Source organism: Mastacembelus armatus, chromosome 1 (assembly GCF_900324485.2).
Source record: "Mastacembelus armatus chromosome 1, fMasArm1.2, whole genome shotgun sequence".
NCBI lineage: Eukaryota > Metazoa > Chordata > Actinopteri > Synbranchiformes > Mastacembelidae > Mastacembelus > Mastacembelus armatus.
Window position 1 is genome coordinate 4838142 of NC_046633.1, and position 22178 is coordinate 4860319.

The following is a 22178-nucleotide window of genomic DNA, read 5'->3' on the forward strand; positions in this document are numbered from 1 at the left end:
TTACTCTTTTACAGTCTGCTTTCTCCTAAATGCCAACTCATCCTCTGGAAGCACTTTAGTACAGTAATTAGAAAAACATTATATTGTAGTTTATGCAGAAATCACTTCCTAGTAATGTAATTATACATGGACTGTATGCACAGTGATGGAAAGTGACTAACTACATTTATTCAAGTTTTGCACCTAAGCCCCAATTTCTACTTTACTTATTTTCTTTTTATACTGACACTCCACTACATTTCAGTAAATATTGTACTGGACCTTTAACAGAATTAAATTTTACACACAAAACATGCAAAGAACTTGTGATACAGTGCAGTTCGTTTGTCCACCAGCATTTATGCCAGTCTGCCTTGTTCATGTCACTCAGGATTGAGAAACATGACTGTGTTTCTATCTTTTCATTTACATCTTCCCTTCCTCTTTCTTTCTCTCATTTGGCTTTGAAGTTCTGGGTGTCATCCAGGCTTGGTATAATTTCATGGCACATTCTGGGACTCTTAATAAATATGTTGATTAATATATAATAATAATAAAAATAATAACGTAACAGAGTCTAACAGAGCAGCCCTGCAATACATAGCATGATAATGTTCTATTTTTTCTTTGCTGGAGCTGCTGTAGATTGTACGGCTGGTGAGCTATAGACTACTGCATTACATTCAGAGGGGTTTTGTGTTATTTAGTCTAACTTCACTGATATAAATGAGGTGGACAACATTTCATTACAAATTGAACATCACCTTCATGATGGAGGATTTATTGCAGGGCTGTTGGACGAGGGTGCATTTGTTTTAGTTGGGTATCCATAATAAACTGCCACCTGAGTGTACGGTGCAGCTCTATTTGCTTTTCCCACTCAGAAAAAGTGTAGAAAAAAAGTTGAAATATTCACTGATTTAACTAATAGGCAGCTTGAACTGCCTCATGAGATTAAAGAAGAAAACTATAATGTATATATTTATATGCTTTAAAGTCCCATTCAAAATAGTAATGACTACACACTTTTAAACCCCAGTTCATTTTATTAAGAAAAGTGAAAGATGCTACTGTAGGTTGATCCTGATTGGCCAAAGCGACATCACAGCTCATCTTTAGACGTTATGTTGGTCGGTACCTCTGCAGACTCACCAGTCTTCTGAAAGAGGGAAAAATAAAATGGGAGAGTAGTGAGTTGATTTACTTTGGGGAAAAAACATTTAAGATAATAGTAAAAATACAAACCTTGTTATCATCACCAGCTTCATCACCCTCCTTAGGACGTTCAGCTTCCATGTCTTCTTCATCATCTACATCATCCTCCTCATCCTCCTCTTTAGGCAGCACTCCTCCGTCATCCAGGAACTTTGACAAAGTCTCCAGGTCTCTTTTTCCAGTGTAGTCAACCACCTGCAGAGGAAGACCCAGAGAGCAAAAACAGATCAGGATTAGTGACACAGCTCAATAGCTCATGTGCCTGAGTCTATGTGTGTGGTGTGTGTGTGTGTGTGTGTGTGTGTGTGTGTGTGTGTGTGCGTACCTCTTTATCCCCAGCTGGGAAGTATTTGAGCGTGGGAAATCCTTGAATCACAAAAGACTCCACCTCATTGGTTGTGGCGTCCATTTTGGCTATGATGATGTCATCATGGTCAGCGTACTTCTCACCCAGCTCGTCCCATATGGGAGCCAGTTCCTTACAGTGTTCACACCATGGAGCATCTGCAAACACACACACACACACACACACAAGGAACATTTCAAACTAGTTTAACACAAATAAAAACACATGTTTGTCTCCTGCCTTAAAATATCACTGTGTTCACAAATCTTATTATTATCAATGATGATGGTGAAGAGAGTGTCATCATAACTGTTAATGACAATGAAATGTTGGAAATGCTATGACCCAAGAACATTAATCTAACGTATATAAAAGGTACAAACTAATCTAAGCTGTAGGGAAGGTTTTTGTCAAATACAATACACATTATTAATTCTGCAGAAAACTTATGAGTTGTTATTGTTTTGCAGCGTCGCTGACAAGTGCAGTGTCATCTAATATTCATTTACGAATCTGGTAAATGGGAAGAATTGAACTCCACTGTGTTCTTAGCAATAATGGGAAATTTAAAGGTGCTCTACAGTGTAAATGTTAGAGTTGAGAACTTAATCAAAGACCAGTATGTCAAGCAACAACAGCTGAAGTCACTGAGCTGATCTTTACACATATCTGACATCTGAGCCATATCAAACTAATGCAGACAGAGGGACTTACAAAACTCCACAAAGACGTTTTTGGTCGGGTCCAGAGCAACAGACTCGAAATTCTTCCCCACCAGGACTTTAACTGCTCCTTTGTTCCAGTCCTCCGGGATCTCCTCTGTCCGATAGTAGGGCTGTAAAACCAAACAGGACACATTACTGAGGTGAATCAATTGTGAAACAACTCAGATCTTTTACCAAGAAAACTGCTTAAAACTCCATGACAAGTAAAGGTCCTGTGCTCCAACTTAGGTAAAAGTGCAGGTTTTATCAACAAACTATCAAAATGTACAAAATCCTAATGTCACAATCGTAACAAGCAGCATACACTTGAGATAAACACTGAAGTAAAAACTACAATAAGTGTAAAGTAGCATAAAATGGAAATACTCAAGTAAATTACAAGTACTTCATGTGTACTTGGGTAAATGCACTCACATTATTTTCTGCAACTGGTCTTTATGCTGTGTGTGTGTGTGTGTGTGTGTGTGTGTGTGTGTGTGTGTGTGTGTGTGTGTTACCTTGGCTGTGCCATCCACAACTTCCTGGCACAACTGTCGCAGTGAGTTTGTTGTGAGGTCCCCTGCAGTGATGCTGAACTTCTTTCCAGTCTCCATGTTGATGATACGAGCAGTGGGGGCTTCTTTCTCAGACACTCCAAAGTAACTCAGCACATAGGACAGGTCTGCTGCCACGTCGATTACAATGAACAGCATCTACATAATACACACACACACACACACACACACACACACACAGAAATTCAGAAACAAGATAAGGTTGAGTTTCTTTCTTTCATAGACACACACACACACCAGACTGCTACCTTGCCCTTGAACTCTTTGGCAATAGTCCTGGATTCGTCCACCATGGCTTTCTGACTCTCCACTGTGGAGTTGATGAACAGAAGGCTGTGCAGGAGGATGCTAGAGCTGAATATCTGAGGTGCAATCTGAAAACACATTCACAATAAATAGTTTCAGTATAGTTCTATATTTCCTTGTAATCTTCTACCTGTGTGTGTGTGTAGGTGCAGGAGTGTGTATTACCTCCTGGTTAAATGGGATGATCAGCTCCATGCTGTTTGTCTTGATGAAGTTGACCAGATCATTTTTGTCCAGTTTCCCTTCTTCTGACAATGAAAAGTCTGCTCTGCCATCATCAAACTAGTAAATACACACACACACACACACACACACACACACACACACACACACACACACACACACACACACACACACACACACACACACACACACACACACAGACACACAAAATCAGATATTGTTGCAGGGTTCATGCTTTTAAATCCAGGCCTATCATGAGTTCAGGTGCATGTGCTCAGAAACAACAAGTCCCAATCATGCCATCACATACTATCACAGACTGACATAACAGCAGGGAAGCTTTATAGTTTTTCTGTGAATGGGACTTTAAATAGACGCCATATTGACCTTTTTGACCCATTGTTATGTAAAAAACTGCCACAGGTTTTTACGTTACTCTCAGCTGTGTTAACATTTAACACACAGCATTTGCACCATTTCTCCATAAAACACTGGCCTCTCTGCCATGTTCATACCTTTTTGAACAACACAACGGAGTTGGCTTTAACCTCATGCTTCTGGAAAACCTCAGGAGTTGCTGTTATGGCAAACTCAGTGTCAGTCATATCCAAGGCAACTTCCTTAAACACCTTAACTGCCTCACTTTCCACATCCTAAAAGGAATGTCAATCAAAATAAGAACATTATATGATATGATGTTATATGATATGATATTATATTATAAAAAGATAAACATACATCAAAGAACCCAACAATGGCGATGTTGTGGGCGTCAATGAACTGAGCTGCAGACTCTGCAGAGTCGAGTACTGGAGCACCAGGACCTGAACGACGCTTCATCCACTGGATTAGTCCCTCTACTGACCTCTTACCTGGGCATCACACACAAGCACAAACAAATGAGCTGTTTCAGGAGCTTTAACACACCAAGATAGAAGGAAAAAAAAATAACCAACAGATTATTTATGTTGATTCTTAGAAAATGAGACCAAGTAAGATTACGGATGTATCAATGACTTAGAAAACCTGATGCAGTCAAATAGCTTAAGGCACTTTACAGAAGAGAGACAGGTTCAATTGTAAACTGTAAAGTAAACACATAGTTTGGTTAGAGTCAGGCTAATTCATGACATAGATACAGTACATTGTTTATCTGTGTAGTTCCTGACTGATCACTGACTGGTGATGACTGACTGTGTGTTTACCGTTGTAGTTGACAGGCTCCTTGCGGTCTCCGTTGACGAACAGTTTCAGAGTGGGGAAGCTTCTGACTTCAAACTCTTCAGCCAGCTCCATCTCCTCTGGGGCGTCCACTTTGGCCAAACGCATCACGGGTTCCTCGTTCTTCAGCTTCCCAGCGGCCTCGGCATAAATCGGCTCCAGGTTTTTACAGTGTCCACACCAGGGAGCATCTGCACACAAACACACAGAATGATCCTCTTTTCACACCATTAAATTGTGTAGAGAGGATACTGAAAACTGAAGGGGGTTTATTATCCAAAGCAGGCACCTGTGTTGCTATCAGCACCACATGTCCAGATATACATGAAAATAAGCTGTTAGCAACAGTGGCGGTCAGGCCTTTGCTCCTTTCCTGGTTATGGCCTCTCTTCTGCTGCTGCTGAGCTCATCTGTGGGAAAGTTGACCCAGTAAAACATCTGGACGGGAGAGGCCGTGTGAGTGCATTGCAGCTGTGTGCTTGCTTGATAATCGCTCAAGCACAGAAAGCAACGGTAGAAACCTCAACTCAAATGCAACATTTTACATTTTACAGCTCATAAGTTTACACATTCTGAGAATACTGGAGATTTTTAAATGATATAAAATGATCACACAGAAAACAGTTTTCTGCATGTAGGTTCCAAAAATAGCCACTATTTCTATTTCTAATTTTGCCAACGTTCTGTACATATATGAGCTCAACTTTTTCTTTCGGCTGTTCCTGTTAGGGGTCGCCATAGCAGATCGATTGATCCACATGATTGATTTGGCACATGTTTAATGCCGGGTGCCCTTCCTGGCTCATTTACATGGGTTTGGGACCGACACTAAGACCACAATGGCTTGTGCAACCTCAGTGGCTGAGGCTCCCTGGTCTTCCAAGGTGGTTTCCCATCCAAGTACTAAGACCCGACCCTGCGTGGCTTCTGATATCTGACAGGATTGGGCGCTCACAGAACAGTGTGACTGTATATTGTGCTATAAATGATAAACTCAGGGTTCAGTACTTGGCTATTGCCACAGCTGTTGGTCATTTCCCAAGGCTGTCTACCTGTTTCAAACCACAAAGTCAAAAATGGATCTCCAGCTTCATTTTAATTTTTGCATCACTCCAAAGGACGTCACACCTGGTTGTGTTTTGCAACTGCATCATATTCTATCACTAAACTAAATGACAATCTATTTCGCTCAACATATGCAGTTGTTATTTTGGTTGATGAAGCAACACACAATGAGACATAAACTGATCAGCTTCTCTGTAAGAGCTCAGTAGCATCCACTGAATTCAAGAGTTCATTTACCATAAAAATGTTTTGGTATTAGATATGATTCAGAACTACTTACAGAATTCAACCAGTAGATACTGATTCTCGCTCAGAGCTCTGGCAAAGTTGATGGTGTGAAGAACCATCACATCCTTCTCCTCCTCTATCTCAGTGGTTTTCTCTTTCTTTGGTGCCTCTTTGGTTTCCTCCTCCTCCTCTGCTTCTCCTGGAGTCTCTTCTGTTGTCTCTTTTGATGCTTCTTCTTGTGTTTCTGTCTCTTTGTCAGTCTTTTCGTCGTTGGCCTGGGTGCAGGAGGCCCAGAGCAGCAGGCCCAGCAGGGCTATGCACAAAAGCGTGCGTGTCCTCATGTTGGTGTTTCTGTCTGAGCTGCTCCGGTGTGTCTGCTCAGGTATGGGACCAGTGAAAGTTCGTACCTTTATTTGTTTAAGATGGAGCATGTGTGTCGAAATGTTACTGGCCTTCCTGCTCATCCAATTAGATGTTGTGCCTGCAGGGGACTCTCTCTAGTCTAAACCAATCAAATTGTGCCCTGTAGTGTCAAAACTGGGCAAACCGGCAGATCAACTCAGCAACTGTGACACATACACTTAGTAAATATTTTCTCCTTCTTGGTCATCATTTCTTGAAAATGTTCATCACCCTGTTTAAAAACGTTCTATCAGACCCAATTTCCACCCGATGGGAACATGTGCTTGTATATCCTCCTTTCATTTTTCACTCCTTCCTCCACTGCTCCCTTCTCTCTGGCCCTTATCAGACCCTCATTTGCCTAAAAACAGTCAGAGAGCAGGAATTACATGAATTTCTAGCTCTCTCATTTTCACTCTCACCATTTCTGTTTGCTCTAACTACAGCAGACACTTTCACCCCCTCCCCACCCTCCGTCAGCCACAATATCATTTAACAGACAGGAAATGATCTGTTTTGCATATACTCTATACTTCTGCATGATTTGAGGATGGATATTCTCATTAACATCAAGAAAGTCAACATTTCCATAGTCCACATTAGCCAATTCATAAAAAAATATATTTATACATTAATCAGCTTGCTTCACCCAAATTAGCAGTACAACATTTTTTTTAGAAATGTGCATATCGTGGAGCAGGAAAGTTTCAGGCACTTTGCTGCACTAAAACCAGGCAACATGTCTTGCTGATATAATTTAGAGGCATCAACTATTTACTTCATAGAGATTTTTACACTTAAGTAATTATGACTTTAAGGGCACTTCCTGGTGCACTTTCAACGTTCAAGGTCTTGACCATGAACTGCAGTTATCACACCTTAACTACTGGTGTACTTTTATTTATCTGTCTCTCCTACTTAGTTTAAAGACACAAAACTCTGTCAAATACTTGAAATTAAATTACAGATGTACCTCAGCAATTTACCATTGCAGTTCTATACAGTTAAAGAGTCACCACGAGGCTGGTGGTCAAATGCTAAAACTGCTGCACTTGAGTTTAAAGGCCTGGACCACACCTGTACGTCACTGCAGCAAGGTGAGAAGTGAAGATCAGCAAACATAAGATATTAAAGAAGTTACGTAAAGTTTTCAATTTAATGTGACAGTCGCATGAGTCTAGAAACAAGCAGTTTTAAATGGCAGACTGTAACAGTCTCCCCGCTCTCAGATTTTTCACATAAAAACAAAAAATCCAAGAACTAAATTGATGTGATGTATTTTTCTGAAAACAGTGTCCTGGTTATTCTGGATAATCCACAGACCTCAGGGTCATCATTATTTTTTTTCAGTTTTTCTTTAATAAACAGTAGTGAAAAAAGCCACAGTGTCTATAGACCATCCAGAGTCACTGAGAAACCGTCTAACACAGTCCCATGTTTATATCAGGGTGAACTGACCCTTAAAGAACAGAAAACTGTGCACAACAAATGTTATTTTGCTTTTGATCCTTAGCGTCAAAGCCGTAAAAGACATGAATGAAGTCAGATTTCATGCTCTGTTGGCATCAGTGCTGCATGTGTGTGTTCCCTGTCAGTGTGTGTGTGAGCTCCGGGTTTGGATCCCAGTTTGCCAGCAAGTCACTGAAGTCCGGCTGAGTGCTGTCCAGAGTGTGTGTGCTGTGGTGTGAGAGTGGGTTACAGTGAATGTGTGTGTTCACATTTGTGTGGGTGCTGTCCTGTGAAGGTGTGTCGCTGTTCGCGTGTGTGACCTCATGTGTGTTGAAACTGACCACGGAGCAGCAGGGGATCGGCTCAGTCCAGAAACTGAGTGGGAGATGGCGCTTGATCATAGGTCGACCACGGCCCTCTCTAGGGCCCCTGTGGTCAAACAGTTCCGCCAGGGGCCCCAGACCGCCGTTTCCCTTAACAGCCATGACCCCTTGATCTTCACTAGAAGTGACAGAGCTGTTTTCTTGCTCCTCTGGACTCCCCGCTCTGGCTATTCTGAGCAGGTCGTCATAGTAACGCAGACGCCCGCTGGTTGTGACAGAGATGGAGTCGCTGTATATGTCACAGGAGTCACCAGAGCTGCGACCAAAATACCTCTGAACGTCATGACTGATGAGATCTGCAAACCTCAGCAGCTGCTTGGTCACATCCAAAGTGTAGTTGGCTGGGTTTAGAAAAGCCTCCTCCAAACATTCCTCCTCTTCTTCTTCCTGAGCTTCAGATTCTTCATACTCCTCCTCTTCTTCTTCTCTTTCTTCTTCTTCTTCCCTCTCCTCTGGCTTGTCTTCCAGCTTATCTTCGCCTTCATCTTCTTTGTGCGGTGTGTGCTGAAAAATCAAGGGAAAGAAGGCTGGAGTTGGGGCCTGAACGAGGAAGTTCCTGATGATGCCTGATGCCATTTTGGCTTGTTAAACCTGGAGAGACAGTTACAGAAGAGAAAAGGTGAGGATGTATTAGGAAAACATTCAGCTGAAATTTGTTAAAAAAACTTAAAAATTGTATTTACCTAGTCAAATGCAAATTAGCTGCCAGGTTCAGGCCAGTCTATGACTTGGGACACTGATGGATCCACTGTTCTGTATGTGTGTGCACACATCTGATACTGGGCCAGTGGGATTGTGCCTGTATATATACCTCAGCACACGCCTGCAGACGTGTGTCTCCTGCCGGATTAGGCAGCTTCCAGAACAAATATTTGGGTGCCGGATTGGTCAAATACCCATTGTTTACTTTATCACTGGGCAACGGGGGAGGGGGGCTGAGGCTAATGGATCGTCTGCTAGGGGATGATGAAGAGTTGTCTTATACACACACACACACACACACACACACACACACACACACCATTGCTTTTTCCATCCCTGTTATCAGGCTAGTTAAAGGATAAAAGAGCATGAAATCAAATCATATGCTGTTTTGACTTCTAAAGGGTAACACTCTGAACCAACATCAGCCCACCACTCGTCACTAACAGCAGCAGCCTGTTCAGACTCCCCTCAGACAAGACGCAGTGTGATGTTTTTTTACACTGGACACAGTAAGAACACAAGAGTCAACAAAATCAACCTTCCAATAACAGTCTACAAGATCACTGTATGCTCAGACACATCCTCAGCTTCACCAACTGACTGACTTACAGAACAAAACTCTATTGCGCCTAATAAACAGGTCAGTACTTGGCATGGCAGGTTTAAAGCAACGGAACCTAGAAAAGGATCAGGTTGGATATATTGACTTAATGTTATGTTAGTCCACCTTTGAGTTCTTTCTTATGTCCGTGCTTTTCCAAATCCAAGAAATAAATCTTAAAACAAGGCTCACACATATTAAATTTCATTTTTTTAAGACTAATTTTTAAAACAGCTGCCGACTGGTTTTGGCCAACGATACACAGAAATAAGTGAACAGTGAATTTGCAGCTTTGGATTAATACACATTCTGTGCTCTCTCTCTCTTTTTCCATATTCTGTATCTACATGTTCGCCCACTGTCAAGTTTTCACATATAATTTTAATAAAAGATATTCAATTTCAAATATGTTTGCATTTTGTCAATATTGAACATGACGCATTTGAGAAATGGAATTGGAATAATTTATATACTTATTACATGTAGAACAAATTGATGTATGTTTGACTGATACTGAGCTGCAGTGTGCCTTTGTGAAATAATGTCATATCAATAAAGAAAAATATCACCAGCTCACTGTCAGTCAAACATTTGTATCAGTACTATGCATTTATATAATGTCTCATATTAAGTCCTGCACTTCACCAGATTTTACTGACCTTTACAGACATCTGTAACTCTGTACACAGCTGCATGTGCTTCTGTTTATATGTGGACATCAAGCATTAATGTGTTTATGTGTGTGTTATCAGGACACCCTAACTCCCTTGGCCTGCCTGTCATCAGTATCCAGGCTTCTGTGTTGATTTAAGGCCTAAAGATCAATAGCAGCAATATGTCAGCACTTAAGAGCCTGACAATGAATTACACACACTTTTAGGCACACAAGCACATGGACACGCACACATATACACGCACGCACACGCAGGCTTTTGATTTGTTTCATGTTAGGTTCACAGGTGAACTATTAAAGCTACGATGGTTAAATCCATATTTCAGAAAGCAACCTTTTTTTAAAACTGTTCAGTAATTTCTAATTAGTGACAATTTGTTTTTGTGTGGACTAATGATTATGGAGATTTTTTCTGTCTTAGCCCTTTACACATGAATACAAAGATGTTTAAAATTAAGTTATGCAAGAAAGATATTTGTCCAGGCTACTCACATTTAAGCTCTATCCAAATATTAATAGCAAAATAATGATCATCTAGCAAGATCTTTCTAGCAAGCAAGCAAAATGACAAATATCACCATTTAAAGTTACATTTAATACTAAATGTGGTGTATTTGTGCTTAAATGAAGGCATAAAGAACTAAAAAAAAGACCTGCACAACTTACAAAAATACCAGTATTTTTTATGTTCTATCTATAAAATGTCAGTTTTTTAATGTATTACAAAAGCATATTTTTAATGTTCTAAGTTTATTAGCTGCAATCAAACTGAGAAAGTACCTGCAAACATTAATTTTACCACATTAGGAAGCACAAAGGCAAAACTTTAAGAATTGTGATAATCTGCTGCTGATGTTTCAGATGGATTTTAGATGTGTGACACAAAGTGATAAAAACCATGCATAGTATGAATTTTGAAGAAAACACATCTCACCTGATTCTTTTAGAGTGGGGTCTGTGGAAAATTGTGCAGAAGGTAAAATGCAGAAGCAACAGTTGAACTTCAGCTCTGTGAAAAATGATTCAAATGATCAAATTTTAGAGAGCAGCCAAAAACGAGTAGCATGTGGCCAAAGACCCGCGTTAAGGAGTATTTTATGTAACTAGAAAAGATGGCAGAGATGTCATCCAAGTACAAAACCTTTTTTATTTTCTATGATCAAAACTGCAAAACATCTAGAAAAATATACAACAAATGCTTAACCTTTCACAACATTTAACATTTGAAAATGGGAACATAAAAGAAAAGGAATATTCACATTTTCCCCAATAATGATAAAAGAACATTCACTTTTATTTCCTTTCTTTTACATATTTTTTATATGTTTGCAATTATTGTAAAGATCTGCCGTTTTGGTTATTTTTTACTTTAAACATCTCCACAGTAGCCGGAGTCGTTGGAGAGTTGTGAGTTAGAGCTGCGGTTGGAAGAAGAGTTCCATATGTCGAGGTTCATGTGTGGGCCGAACGGGTTGAAGCTGGAGTACTGGGTCGGTCCACAGGGCCCCTCTGGCTCTCGGATGAACGGAGAATGAGGAGGGGTGACGGGGGACACTGGGGACATCGGGGCTGATCGCTCAGGCTGGTAGTGGCTGCGGTAGGGCTCACTCTGAGGTGTCCATATGGATCCAAACAGACTGGACATAGGGGACAGGCTGCGCGTACCTGAAAAGTATGGCTGTGGAGGATGAAAAGAAGGAACACATGAACTGACGCTACCTTTTCTCAGTTACTGCAGCTGGTTTGTTGGCTCAGACGCTATTGTACAAAGTCATCAGCTGACATTTCTAACTTTACCTGCTCACCGTGCTTTGCTACCATTGGACATTTTGGCTGTTGCTTCCCTGCGGTTACGACCTGTTGTCGTTTCTCAGCTTTTATGTCACCTGTTCTTTTCAGCTGAAGTAAGATGACCTCAGTCTAATAAAGAGGGCAAAGGTTTACCCATCCTCAATACTCTTGGCAGTATTTCCAAATTTTAACACTCATAATGTGAAATTTTAGAGTTTTGGCAAGAATCTCTCAATTTTGGTGAAAAATAAATGAATATAGGTGGTGTATTATACAGTTCCCATGATATAAATGAACATATTAATTACAGCCATTTTTGACTGGAAACAATCATAAATAATCAGGCATCTTACAGAATATTTACTGATATTTCTTTTTGCTGATCTGCCAACATACAAATCAACACTGGATTATCAGTGACAAGGCAAAACATAGCATACACACCAACACACAAGTCGCTGTGCAGAAAGAAGACATGATAGGTTTTTTTTTTTTAAATAGATGTACTTTCAGTAAGACCTATTTAAAACACACTTTTGTTCCTCCCATCTGCTTAGTAATAGAGATAAAACTGTCACCTAAAGGGAAGGGGTGTGTGTGTGTGTGTATAGATTCTAGAGTTTTACATCAAAGCTGGGTGTTAAGTTGCATCCTCAGCCTTTGGCAGTTTCAGTGGACCTACATGAGGCAGCAGGACAATTAGGATCTAATCAATTGTACACCCACAATATGTGAGCGCACTTTCCCCAATAAGTGCACAATCAGCTGTGTACAAAAACTGCAACTGCCCATTATGTCCTAATATCCAATTACAGGCATTTTCACTTTATTCAGCAATTTATACACAAAAGGATTAATGAGGAAAAAAAGCAGATTAATCAAAAATAAAACTAATCATTAGTTGCAGACCTACGACCTAGCTCTAAGTTTACCGCCCCTGTGTACCACAGATAGTATTCAGCTGCAGCAAGCCAGCAGCCAGCTCCCCTGGTCCTGATTAAACTGTTTGAGATCAGTATTGTGAGTGGTACCTTGCTGCCTACACAGGCTGCTGTGTCCCAGGTTGAGGGTGATTCCTGAGGTTGCTCCTCAGTCCATCTGGTCTGAGTGCTGTGTACGTTCTGGCCCTCCTGCACAGGAAAACTACTCGAAAATGTTCCATTGCCTGCAAAATTATTGCAACAAAAAAATGCTGAGCTTGAAGGTTTGCAGTTTCAAGTGATGCAATTATTTCTTTGAACCAAAATGAATCATATTTAGATGTATTTAATGTTTAACACTGAAGTACCTATGTAGTTCCCTTCATCACAAAAGGTGTAAGGACTATTGCAATGGCTGTTGGCGTTACTCCAGGTAAACCTGCAGGAAACATTTTATTTAACATTTTTAACAAAGACAAAGGAAACAGCAACACAGATCTATTGAAACAGAGACTCACTGCTGCTTATTCACCTAAATAAACCAGTATTGCCCTTAGCAATAAAGAGAAATATAAATTTGGTCACAAAACAAATGGACCACATCAATAAAGGTGCTTTGATTTAGAAGATTCACATCAGACAATGACATTAAGTTGGTTAGAAAAGAACCAAAGATTTTCTGTGTAAAACACAGAAAAACTAAACTAAACTTCTTTTAATCTGCCAGAGACCCCACAGAAAGCTTCACACCAGAGAAGTAATATTATTGTGGCTAATATTAGCAAACAATGTGGAGCTTTTACATGCAGCAGACATGTAGTAATATTAATATTCATTTGAAGTCATGTCTTTGGCAAATGTTAGTCCAATATTCACATTCAAATCATCAATGTGAAAATGTTTCTTAGTGGAACTCCTGCTGCTCAAACACCTACCCATTGTACGGCCTGGTGGTTACTGGCTGAGGTATGTATGGCAGCGCTTCGGTGGTGTTGTATCTGAATTCATTGGTGAGAGGAATGGATGGAGCTGACCATGTTTCTTCAGGCAAATACTGACTGGTGAGGTCTGAGGGACATGTGACAATGTCTTATTAGAAACTACAATTAATGTACCAGCCTTTTTTTCTTTTTAAAGACATTTGTGGTTTATTTAAAATGTAAAACTTGTATTTTATGTTAAAGCATCAGTTGTTACCTATGTTCCTGTCCCCTCCCGCAGCAACAGTAGCAAAACTCGGGGTAAAGCTGGATGATGTGGGTTCTGGGCTTTGGCACAGGTCTTTACGGTACAAGGTGTTCATGCTAAACAGAGAAAAGGTAAAGGCTGTAGTTGAAACAATGGAGAAATTATATTACAATATATATACAATTATATATTTATTACAAAATATTCATTACAGCCTGGTCATGGTGCAAAGTGAATCAGTGGATTAGAAACATCAGCTATTTACTATTGAGCTGAACAATTAAAAATCTTATCCAATCTTAAAACTCAGCACAAGTTTTTAGCTCATATCTGACCTGCTTTTTTATTTACATACCAAAAGTGCTCAGTGAACAATGTGCATATAAACACATATTACATTGGATATTTATGCCAAAAACATTTCAGAGTTAGCTTTTCTAATTTGGTCCTCATCCAGATTCATAAAGCAGTATTCTCAGTTCTATAGTTTGTCATGGTTCACAACTGCAGACGACAACATGTTTCTGTGTAAGTTAAAGTCAGTCAGAAGTACCTTTGAGCTTTGTAGTTTGCGTTCATGGTCTGGTAGCAATCTCTCTCTTCTAGGTAGACGCCATACTGCATGGAATCTCCTGATAACAAGACCCAAAAGTCAAAACATTGCAAATCATCATCTATTTCTATGATGAAATTACAGTTCTTGTCAATTAGTCAACATTATGCAGTGGGAAATGATTTCACTTGCTGCATAGAATACTATGAGTATAAAGCAATAAATACTCCAGCACTAAAATCTGAGCTCAGGTTCTTATGTGTCTAGAGAATGTACTATATAGGTACTCCATACTTTTTCTGGATGAGGTAGTGCAGATGAGTGTTCGGGCACTGGGGTCCTTGTCTCCCTCCATGCTGCTGGCACTGCTCCAACTGCCCCAGCTCCCTCTGCTGGCCCTGACACTACCTGATGAGCTGCCAGAGTCCGACCCCGACTCACATGCTCCGCCGCCTCGACGTTCTGTTCCATACTTTCTTCGAGGGCGAGCAGGACACACGCCTGCCAGATATCAACAAAGGCCAATGAAATCAAAATGACGTGTTCAAGTGTTTATCTATTGGGTTTGTCAAGCTGCAGCGAACAGTGGATACCTACCGTTCTGTTTGAAAGGGCTCTCAACACTCTGTCCAGGCTTTGGGGCTTCTGACTTGGAGCTGTTGCAGCAGCGGTTCCTGTTGCGGTTACCACTGATGTTACAGTCCAATGTTTTGCAATCAGGCTCTTTCTCCCTCTCTGGCATCATTAGCACATTGTCCTCAGGAGTGCTAGGGTAATATTCAGACATAAACAATAATTTTACATTCCTTGGCCTTTTTTTCCAATAACTGTTTGATGTAGTTATTGGTTTAACATGTCAATCTCATTATAGAGCAAAGAAAGTAAAGGTGAACAGATTCATATATTACTACCTGGAGACATTTTCAGTCTTTCTGCGACTCCTCTTTCCCTTACTATTCCCTGGTGCAATGCTTGTCTCTGCAATCTGTGGTTTCTTTTTCTGGCCTTTGCCATTTTCTCTCAGCTGGAGTGCCAAAATCCATAAAGCAATCATGGTTATTTTTGTGGTAACTCTGGAAGCCATGCTTTAAATAAATGAATAAAGAATAAAATTAAGTTGACATGGTAACTTTTAATGCCATCCTTACCTCCAGTTCAGAACTGCCTCTTTTCTCAGGGTGAGTCTTCTCTGCATAGTGCTCTTGGCAGCTTTTCTCTACAGGACTGCACAATAACAATCCTGGTCTAGGTCCTGGACCTACTGTGACATTATTTGGAAAACCAGCAGGCATTTCCACAGGAAACATAACTGTTGCTGGCACTCTGTCTTCTATAGTGCTGTGAGGGTCTTCTTTAAACTCTGTGGACATCTTTTTATCTAACTCACTGATGAAAGCTGGTTCATTGTTGTTGCAGATATCAGGGTCGGGGGTCAGAGGGGCGTCCATTGTCAAGTCTTCATGCTCCTCATCCATTGTCACGCCACCAGCTCCTACTGTGGATGAGCTGGACTTGTATTTGGTGTAATAGAGTGAAACCTTATGTTTCTTCTGTGGTTGGGATGGTGTAGTTGAGGAACCTTTCTTTGAGACTTGAGGACGTAGGGGAGGGCCATTGGCTAAAGCTGGAGAGCCACGCCCCTTACCTTTGTCAGATGTATGACAGGTGTCCACATAACTCTTACAACTTCCCTTTGTTTTACTGTCCAAACAGACACAAAAAGACACATTTAAGAATTTAACACTAAAAATACACATTGCAGTATATGACTGACTAAAGTGTAAAAATCTATGAATTGTACATGTAAACAACTGGGGGGGAAAAAAAAACAAAAAAACTGGCCATACTTTACTCCATTGGGCGTGACACTATTGACAGATCTGTTGTCACGGGACAGGACACAGTTGTGATTGCTTCTGATGCTGGGAGCAGAAAACTCATTCAGGATATACTGAGCTTGGTGGAAGGCCATCAGACACACACCAAACAGAGAGAAGCTGCAAGTAAAAGACAAAAAAAAAAAAAAAAAAAATCAGCAGAAAATCTAAAACCCTGCCAAAATACTCACTACTGTGAGTAGTTTAACTAAGATTAGAATAATTTCTCCCTTTCTGCTAATTTCCAAACAAATAAACATAAAATATACTACATTTAAATGATGTAATTCCTGCTTGTCAGAAAGGAAAGAAATGTGACAAATGGTGGCGGGAGTAATATCAAGGCCTGTGGTAGTCCATTATTTTCATATTAAAGGATGCAGAATTTCTCAGCGGGAGTGGACAGAAAGTGCCTTTGAGAGTTTATTAAACATTTTTGTGGATATAGCCAACTTTAAAAAATGTTTGTGTAGATCCCTCAACTCAACTCATGCTTTATTGTCATTCTGTTATATACACAGTACACAAAAGAAGGAAATGTCATTAACAGACTAAGGTGCATAGATAGAGACAAAACAAGTAACAATAACCTTAAACATAACATTAAACATTAAGATTATCCTATATCCTTATCATCCTATAATAAAAGAATTACTTAGGAGGCACTGACCATGTGAAGATAAGGGTGACCACCCAAAAAGTCTCCTCCCAGCTGGGGCCAGGAACTACCTGAGCACAAAGGGGCAACATGTGGTGGGGCAGTGTAACGTTGAGGGTGAAAGGGAAAGAGGTGCCACGTGATGTCACCAAGGTGAGGTCCCGGATCACCCATGATGATGTGAAGTCTGGGGTGAACCTGAGGGGACAGACAGGCAGCGACAGGTGGAGAGATTAAAAAAAGAAGTTGAAAGAGTGAAAGAGAGTCAGAACAATAAGAAAGAGGAAGGTATAATTGGGACATTTTAAACAGTAGAAAATGAGTCAAGACATTCAGGCTTCTGTTGCATTAGGACCGTTACCATTTTTACAGACTTGATAATATGCAGTATTAATTATAAAACAAAATCCAAATATTAAAATATTAAGAATAAACAATTTTGAAAATATTCACTTTCAATAATAAATCAGGTTAAAATTTCACTTACGCTATGGTAATCTCAGAGGAGGTGTTGTGGTCAAGGCTGAAGGAGCGACACTGCAATACCTCAAAGCCAAATCCCTGACACTTATACCCGTTTATATTCATCGACATGACTGTCAGAGGAAGCTCTCCTGCATTTTCCACCTTAAAACTTTTTCTGATGGCAAATAGTGGCTTGTTGGTGCGAAGACCTAGGATTGGACAGTAATGCTTAGCCATTTCTAAATCAAAACACTTGCTACAAAGCCTAAATACAATAATAATAACTATTTTATCCATGTTAAAAGCAAACATCAATCTCACCATCACGACACTCCATTAGAGTTGACTGAGGAACGTTAAAGCGCAGAGAAGCTCCCAGGCCAGGAAGTTTGCCTCCCACTCTTAGAAGCTCTTTGGCTCCGTGGCCCTTCACCATCACCATGTCAAACACTGTCAGGTTGTTTCTGAAAAAACAATTTAGAACACATAAATGAAGGTTATACTATACATTTGGGAAATACAAGTTCTTAAAACCTCTCACTAATTGTCTTAATAAAGTGAATTATATTATATAGTCTGCTGTAATTTCAAGTAGAAGAAGCCCTAAAAGAGTCAAGCAACAAAATCAAACTGGCAAAATATGTAATAAACTGTTTAAATTCTGCACCATACAATTCAGAAAATTTGAATCCATTCTAGTAATTTTAACATAACATGACTCACCTGATTATGAGAATAGTGGTAATGGATTTGTGTTCAGATGGAGTAAATACCACAGCAACCTCTCTGGTTTCCCAGGGCTGCAGCAGCAGACGGAGAACTCTCTCTCCTTTTATGTCCTGATTTTCACCCGCCTGAACACAGACCCAGAGTAAAGAGGGGAAAGTTAGCCAAGGATACTAGTGTTATCCATGACTTTAATGAATCCACAAAGTTAAATTAAATGTCAGCTAAAAGGCTAAGCTAAAATACTAAAAAATTAACAGTGCCATAAGAAGTGTTTTTAAGAGTCACCTTGGGTGGAGAAGCCAACAGAGAAAACTCTGTAGTGCTGATGTTGACAGAAAGTGGTATGATATTAAACCTGCCAATACAAACAAAGAAAACATCAAATCAAGTAGAGGAATATGCAGGAGCATCGACACACAGTTGAAGGAGAAAATCAATTTCAACTAAATAATTCTCTGAGATTAGCATATATTGCACATACCATTTGGTTAAGAGGTCCAGAGCCTCTAGTGGGGCAGGGTACAGGGAGAGAATTCGAATCTCTAAAGAAATTACTGAAGAGGAAGGATTTTTCAGCATGAATGTCTTCACCTTAAACAAACAAAAAAATCTTCTTTTAGATAAATGCCACCAGCTGTAAGTCCAACTGTAAAAGTAAAACCATCACTTTCAGCAAAAATCTTCAGTGTTGCACACCTTGCTCTCATTGACAGGTGTAGCACCAAAATCCAGAGGGGATGACGTCTCTACAGGGAGTCTGGGCCACCTGAGAGGACAGACACATTCACATGATTAATATTGTTAATATTGTGTCATGGCAGATGACAAGGATCACAACAGAGTGAAAAAGTGTGCTGCATGTACATCTGACCTGCATGGAAGTTTGTCTTTGTGGTTCTGCCAACGAGAGCACAGTTCAGCAGCCAGTTTGCTGTCTATAGCCCAAGATGAGGCGGCAAAGTCTGGGAGCAGAGAGCGCTGCCACTCCGAACGACCTGATGGGACATTAAAAAAAATAATGAAATATTTAAAATAAAAAAAGAACATTAAAAAGTCTTATGACTTTTCTTTCACATAAAGGGTTATGACTTGTTATGTCTTACCTGCTTCTGGCAATCTGAGTGGGCAAGGTCGCCCACACTCTTGTTCTGCCTCAAACACCCCATCCCCCTGCTGACAAAATACACACAGCTATTACCCCACCTGATTCTCCTGCATATTGATCTCCAATCCAACATACTACATCATTATTAGATTAGAGCAGCCCTTTTACCTTTGAAGGAGTAGAGTGAAAGTAGAGGGGAATGTGCAGAGCTGAGCCCAGGCTAGTGTCCAGACTCAGGGTAAAAAGCTGGTTGACAGGTAGGCCCCTGCTCAGCAACTGGAGGGACACGATCCGCCAACAGCCCTGGGGAACTGTCAATGGGCTGCTGAAGTTCATCACCTGACAGATAGGGGGCAGCAGATACATTAGTCTCAAATCCTGTCTAGTACTTGGTATCTATAGGTTAAATGGGTGAAATGAACTGTGCCTTCCCCAGGACACATTCTGCCCGCAGTAAGAGATGCAAATTGTCATTTAATCATCATGTGCTACGAACTGCTTCCTGTCATCACATGATGCAGTGGTGCATACCTTCATTACTCCCTGCAGCTTCTGTGACAGACTGACATTCAGCACTGTGAGGGGTAGGACGAAGGGGTTGGTCAGCCACAGATCCACCTGCTTGGCATAACTTTGTTTGACCTGAAACATGCTGAACAAATCTCCCACATTCCACCTGCAAAAAGCAGCAACAAAATTACCTTACACCACAATATTCAGTTTCAGCTAAACATGAACTGTTTCAAACAGTACTAAGCTATTTAATATTTACAACTGCTGTGATGAATGTTTGTTTCAGTTTCATTAGAACACATTATGTCTTCTTGCTTGCAAACAAAGACCCTTTTGGCTTCACTATAGACTTTCTGATTTATTACAAATTGGATGTAGTTGGAATGGAGTTGGCAAAAGACATTGACATTACCTGTGTGTGATATGTAATCCAGGGAAGCTGTATGTTGTTCTGTTACCCAGAATTTTTAAACTGACTTGAGTGATGCATTTTCTTCCATGGCCTGGCAATGAACCTGATATAAGAAGCAAAACTGTAGTCAAAAAAATATTTGCATCAAATGTGATTGCATGTAAAACAAATTCTGTGAGCTGAGAAGAAATTATTTAATTCACCTCTGCAGGATAGGGTAGCCACTTCAGTGAAGTTTTTTGCTTCTGGTCTCAGAGGAACCTGATGAAACTCCAGGCTGGCATCTACTTTTGATAGCACCCTCATGTCCTGGAAAGATAAACATCTTTTCAGAAACTGAATGAGGCTACTCTAAGGGCATGAAGAAACAAAAAGAGAAAATCTTACCTTTATATAGAGTTTCTTGCCTCCAGAATTTAACATATAAACTCCTATTTTTGGTTCCCCTGTAGGAAAAAAAACCAAACAAAAATAGTGTGCATACAGAATGTACAGGATAAGACAGTAAAAAATCTATGAATAGGTATATACAGTGGGTACGGAAAGTATTCAGACCCCTTTAAATCTTTCACGCTTTGTGTCATTGCAGCCATTTGCCAAAATCAAAAAAGTTCATTTTATTTCTCATTAATGTACACTCAGCACCCCATCTTGACAGAAAAAAACAGAAATGTAGAAATTTTTGCAAAGTTATTAAAAAAGAAAAACTGAAATATCACATGGTCATAAGTATTCAGACCCTTTGCAGTGACACTCATATTTAACTCACATGCTGTCCATTTCTTCTGATCCTCCTTGAGATGTTTCTGCTCCTTCATTGGAGTCCAGCTGTGTTTAATTAAACTGATTGGACTTGATTAGGAAAGGCACACACCTGTCTATATAAGACCTTACAGCTCACAGTGCATGTCAGAGCAAATGAGAATCATGAAGGAACTGCTCAAGGAGCTCAGAGACAAAATTGTGGCAAGGCACAGATCTGGCCAAGGTTACAAAAGAATTTCTGCAGCACTCAAGGTTCCTAAGAGCACAGTGGCCTCCATAATCCTCAATGGAAAAAGTTTGGGACGACCAGAACTCTTCCTAGAACTGGCCGTGCAGCCAAACTGAGAAATCGTGGGCGAAGAGCCTTGGTGAGAGAGGTAAAGAAGAACCCAAAGATCACTGTGGCTGAGCTCCAGAGATGCAGTAGGGAGATGGGAGAAAGTTCCACAAAGTCAACTATCACTGCAGCCCTCCACCAGTCGGGGCTTTATGGCAGAGTGGCCCGACGGAAGCCTCTCCTCAGTGCAAGACACATGAAAACCTGAATAGAGTTTGCCAAAAAACACATGAAGGACTCCCAGACTATGACAAATAAGATTCTCTGGTCTGATGAGACCAAGATTGAACTTTTTGGCGTTAATTGTAAGCGGTATGTGTGGAGAAAACAAGGCACTGCTCATCACCTGCCCAATACAATCCCTACAGTGAAACATGGTGGTGGGAGCATCATGTTGTGGGGGTGTTTTTCAGCTGCAGGGACAGGACGACTGGTTGCAATTGAAGGAAAGATGAATGCGGCCAAGTACAGAGATATCCTGGAAGAAAACCTCTTCCAGAGTGCTCAGGACCTCAGACTGGGCCGAAGGTTCACCTTTCAACAGGACAATGACCCTAAGCACACAGCTAAAATAACAAAGGAGTGGCTTCGGAACAACTCTGTGACCGTTCTTGACTGGCCCAGCCAGAGCCCTGACCTAAACCCAACTGAGCATCTCTGGAGAGACCTGAAAATGGTTGTCCACCAACGTTCACCATCCAACCTGACAGAACTGGAGAGGATCTGCAAGGAAGAATGGCAGAGGATCCCCAAATCCAGGTGTGAAAAACTTGTTGCATCGTTCCCAGGAAGACTCATGGCTGTACTAGCTCAAAAGGGTGCTTCTACTC

The 22178-nt window shown here is 40.6% G+C and overlaps 3 protein-coding genes across 5 annotated transcripts in view; all 3 read right to left on the reverse strand.

Moving 5' to 3' along the window:
- Window positions 1-1009: 1009 nt before the first annotated feature.
- Window positions 1010-6584, reverse strand: pdia2 (protein disulfide isomerase family A, member 2). The gene is made up of 11 exons (XM_026304087.2): window positions 5875-6584; window positions 4514-4720; window positions 4047-4180; window positions 3824-3961; window positions 3291-3407; window positions 3068-3193; window positions 2763-2957; window positions 2255-2375; window positions 1520-1698; window positions 1225-1389; window positions 1010-1138 (listed from the first exon to the last, which is right to left on the reverse strand). Exons 1-11 carry the CDS (start codon window positions 6284-6286, stop codon window positions 1082-1084), a joined length of 1851 nt encoding a protein of 616 aa, XP_026159872.1. The 5' UTR covers window positions 6287-6584; the 3' UTR covers window positions 1010-1081.
- A 969-nt stretch (window positions 6585-7553) lies between these two features.
- Window positions 7554-11092, reverse strand: percc1 (proline and glutamate rich with coiled coil 1). 2 transcript variants are annotated; one of them, XM_026302609.1, is made up of 2 exons: window positions 10970-11092; window positions 7554-8647 (listed from the first exon to the last, which is right to left on the reverse strand). In XM_026302609.1, exon 2 carries the CDS (start codon window positions 8630-8632, stop codon window positions 7790-7792), a length of 843 nt encoding a protein of 280 aa, XP_026158394.1. In that variant the 5' UTR covers window positions 8633-8647; window positions 10970-11092; the 3' UTR covers window positions 7554-7789. The 2 variants fall into 2 exon arrangements, with proteins under 2 accessions (XP_026158394.1, XP_026158395.1); XM_026302610.1 differs by lacking the exon at window positions 10970-11092 and adding an exon at window positions 8740-9250.
- Window positions 11093-11164: 72 nt separating this feature from the next.
- tmem131l (transmembrane 131 like) overlaps window positions 11165-22178 on the reverse strand; it is a 29075-nt gene continuing 18061 nt past the window's right edge. The window contains exons 11-35 of one of the 2 annotated variants that reach the window (XM_026302608.1): window positions 20634-20692; window positions 20450-20555; window positions 20247-20349; window positions 19853-19997; window positions 19490-19660; window positions 19320-19386; window positions 19088-19211; window positions 18913-18982; window positions 18698-18807; window positions 18502-18571; window positions 18211-18341; window positions 17809-17951; window positions 17510-17696; window positions 17035-17220; window positions 16335-16484; window positions 15636-16188; window positions 15399-15511; window positions 15085-15254; window positions 14782-14988; window positions 14488-14566; window positions 13944-14050; window positions 13682-13814; window positions 13115-13185; window positions 12858-12991; window positions 11165-11713 (exon numbers count right to left, since the gene is read on the reverse strand). In XM_026302608.1, the coding sequence (XP_026158393.1) occupies window positions 11405-11713; window positions 12858-12991; window positions 13115-13185; window positions 13682-13814; window positions 13944-14050; window positions 14488-14566; window positions 14782-14988; window positions 15085-15254; window positions 15399-15511; window positions 15636-16188; window positions 16335-16484; window positions 17035-17220; window positions 17510-17696; window positions 17809-17951; window positions 18211-18341; window positions 18502-18571; window positions 18698-18807; window positions 18913-18982; window positions 19088-19211; window positions 19320-19386; window positions 19490-19660; window positions 19853-19997; window positions 20247-20349; window positions 20450-20555; window positions 20634-20692 (3698 nt within the window). In that variant the 3' untranslated portion in view covers window positions 11165-11404. Of the gene's footprint in view, window positions 11714-12857; window positions 12992-13114; window positions 13186-13681; window positions 13815-13943; window positions 14051-14487; window positions 14567-14781; window positions 14989-15084; window positions 15255-15398; window positions 15512-15635; window positions 16189-16334; window positions 16485-17034; window positions 17221-17509; window positions 17697-17808; window positions 17952-18210; window positions 18342-18501; window positions 18572-18697; window positions 18808-18912; window positions 18983-19087; window positions 19212-19319; window positions 19390-19489; window positions 19661-19852; window positions 19998-20246; window positions 20350-20449; window positions 20556-20633; window positions 20693-22178 lie in introns of both variants that reach the window. The other variant, XM_026302607.2, reaches the window with a different exon arrangement.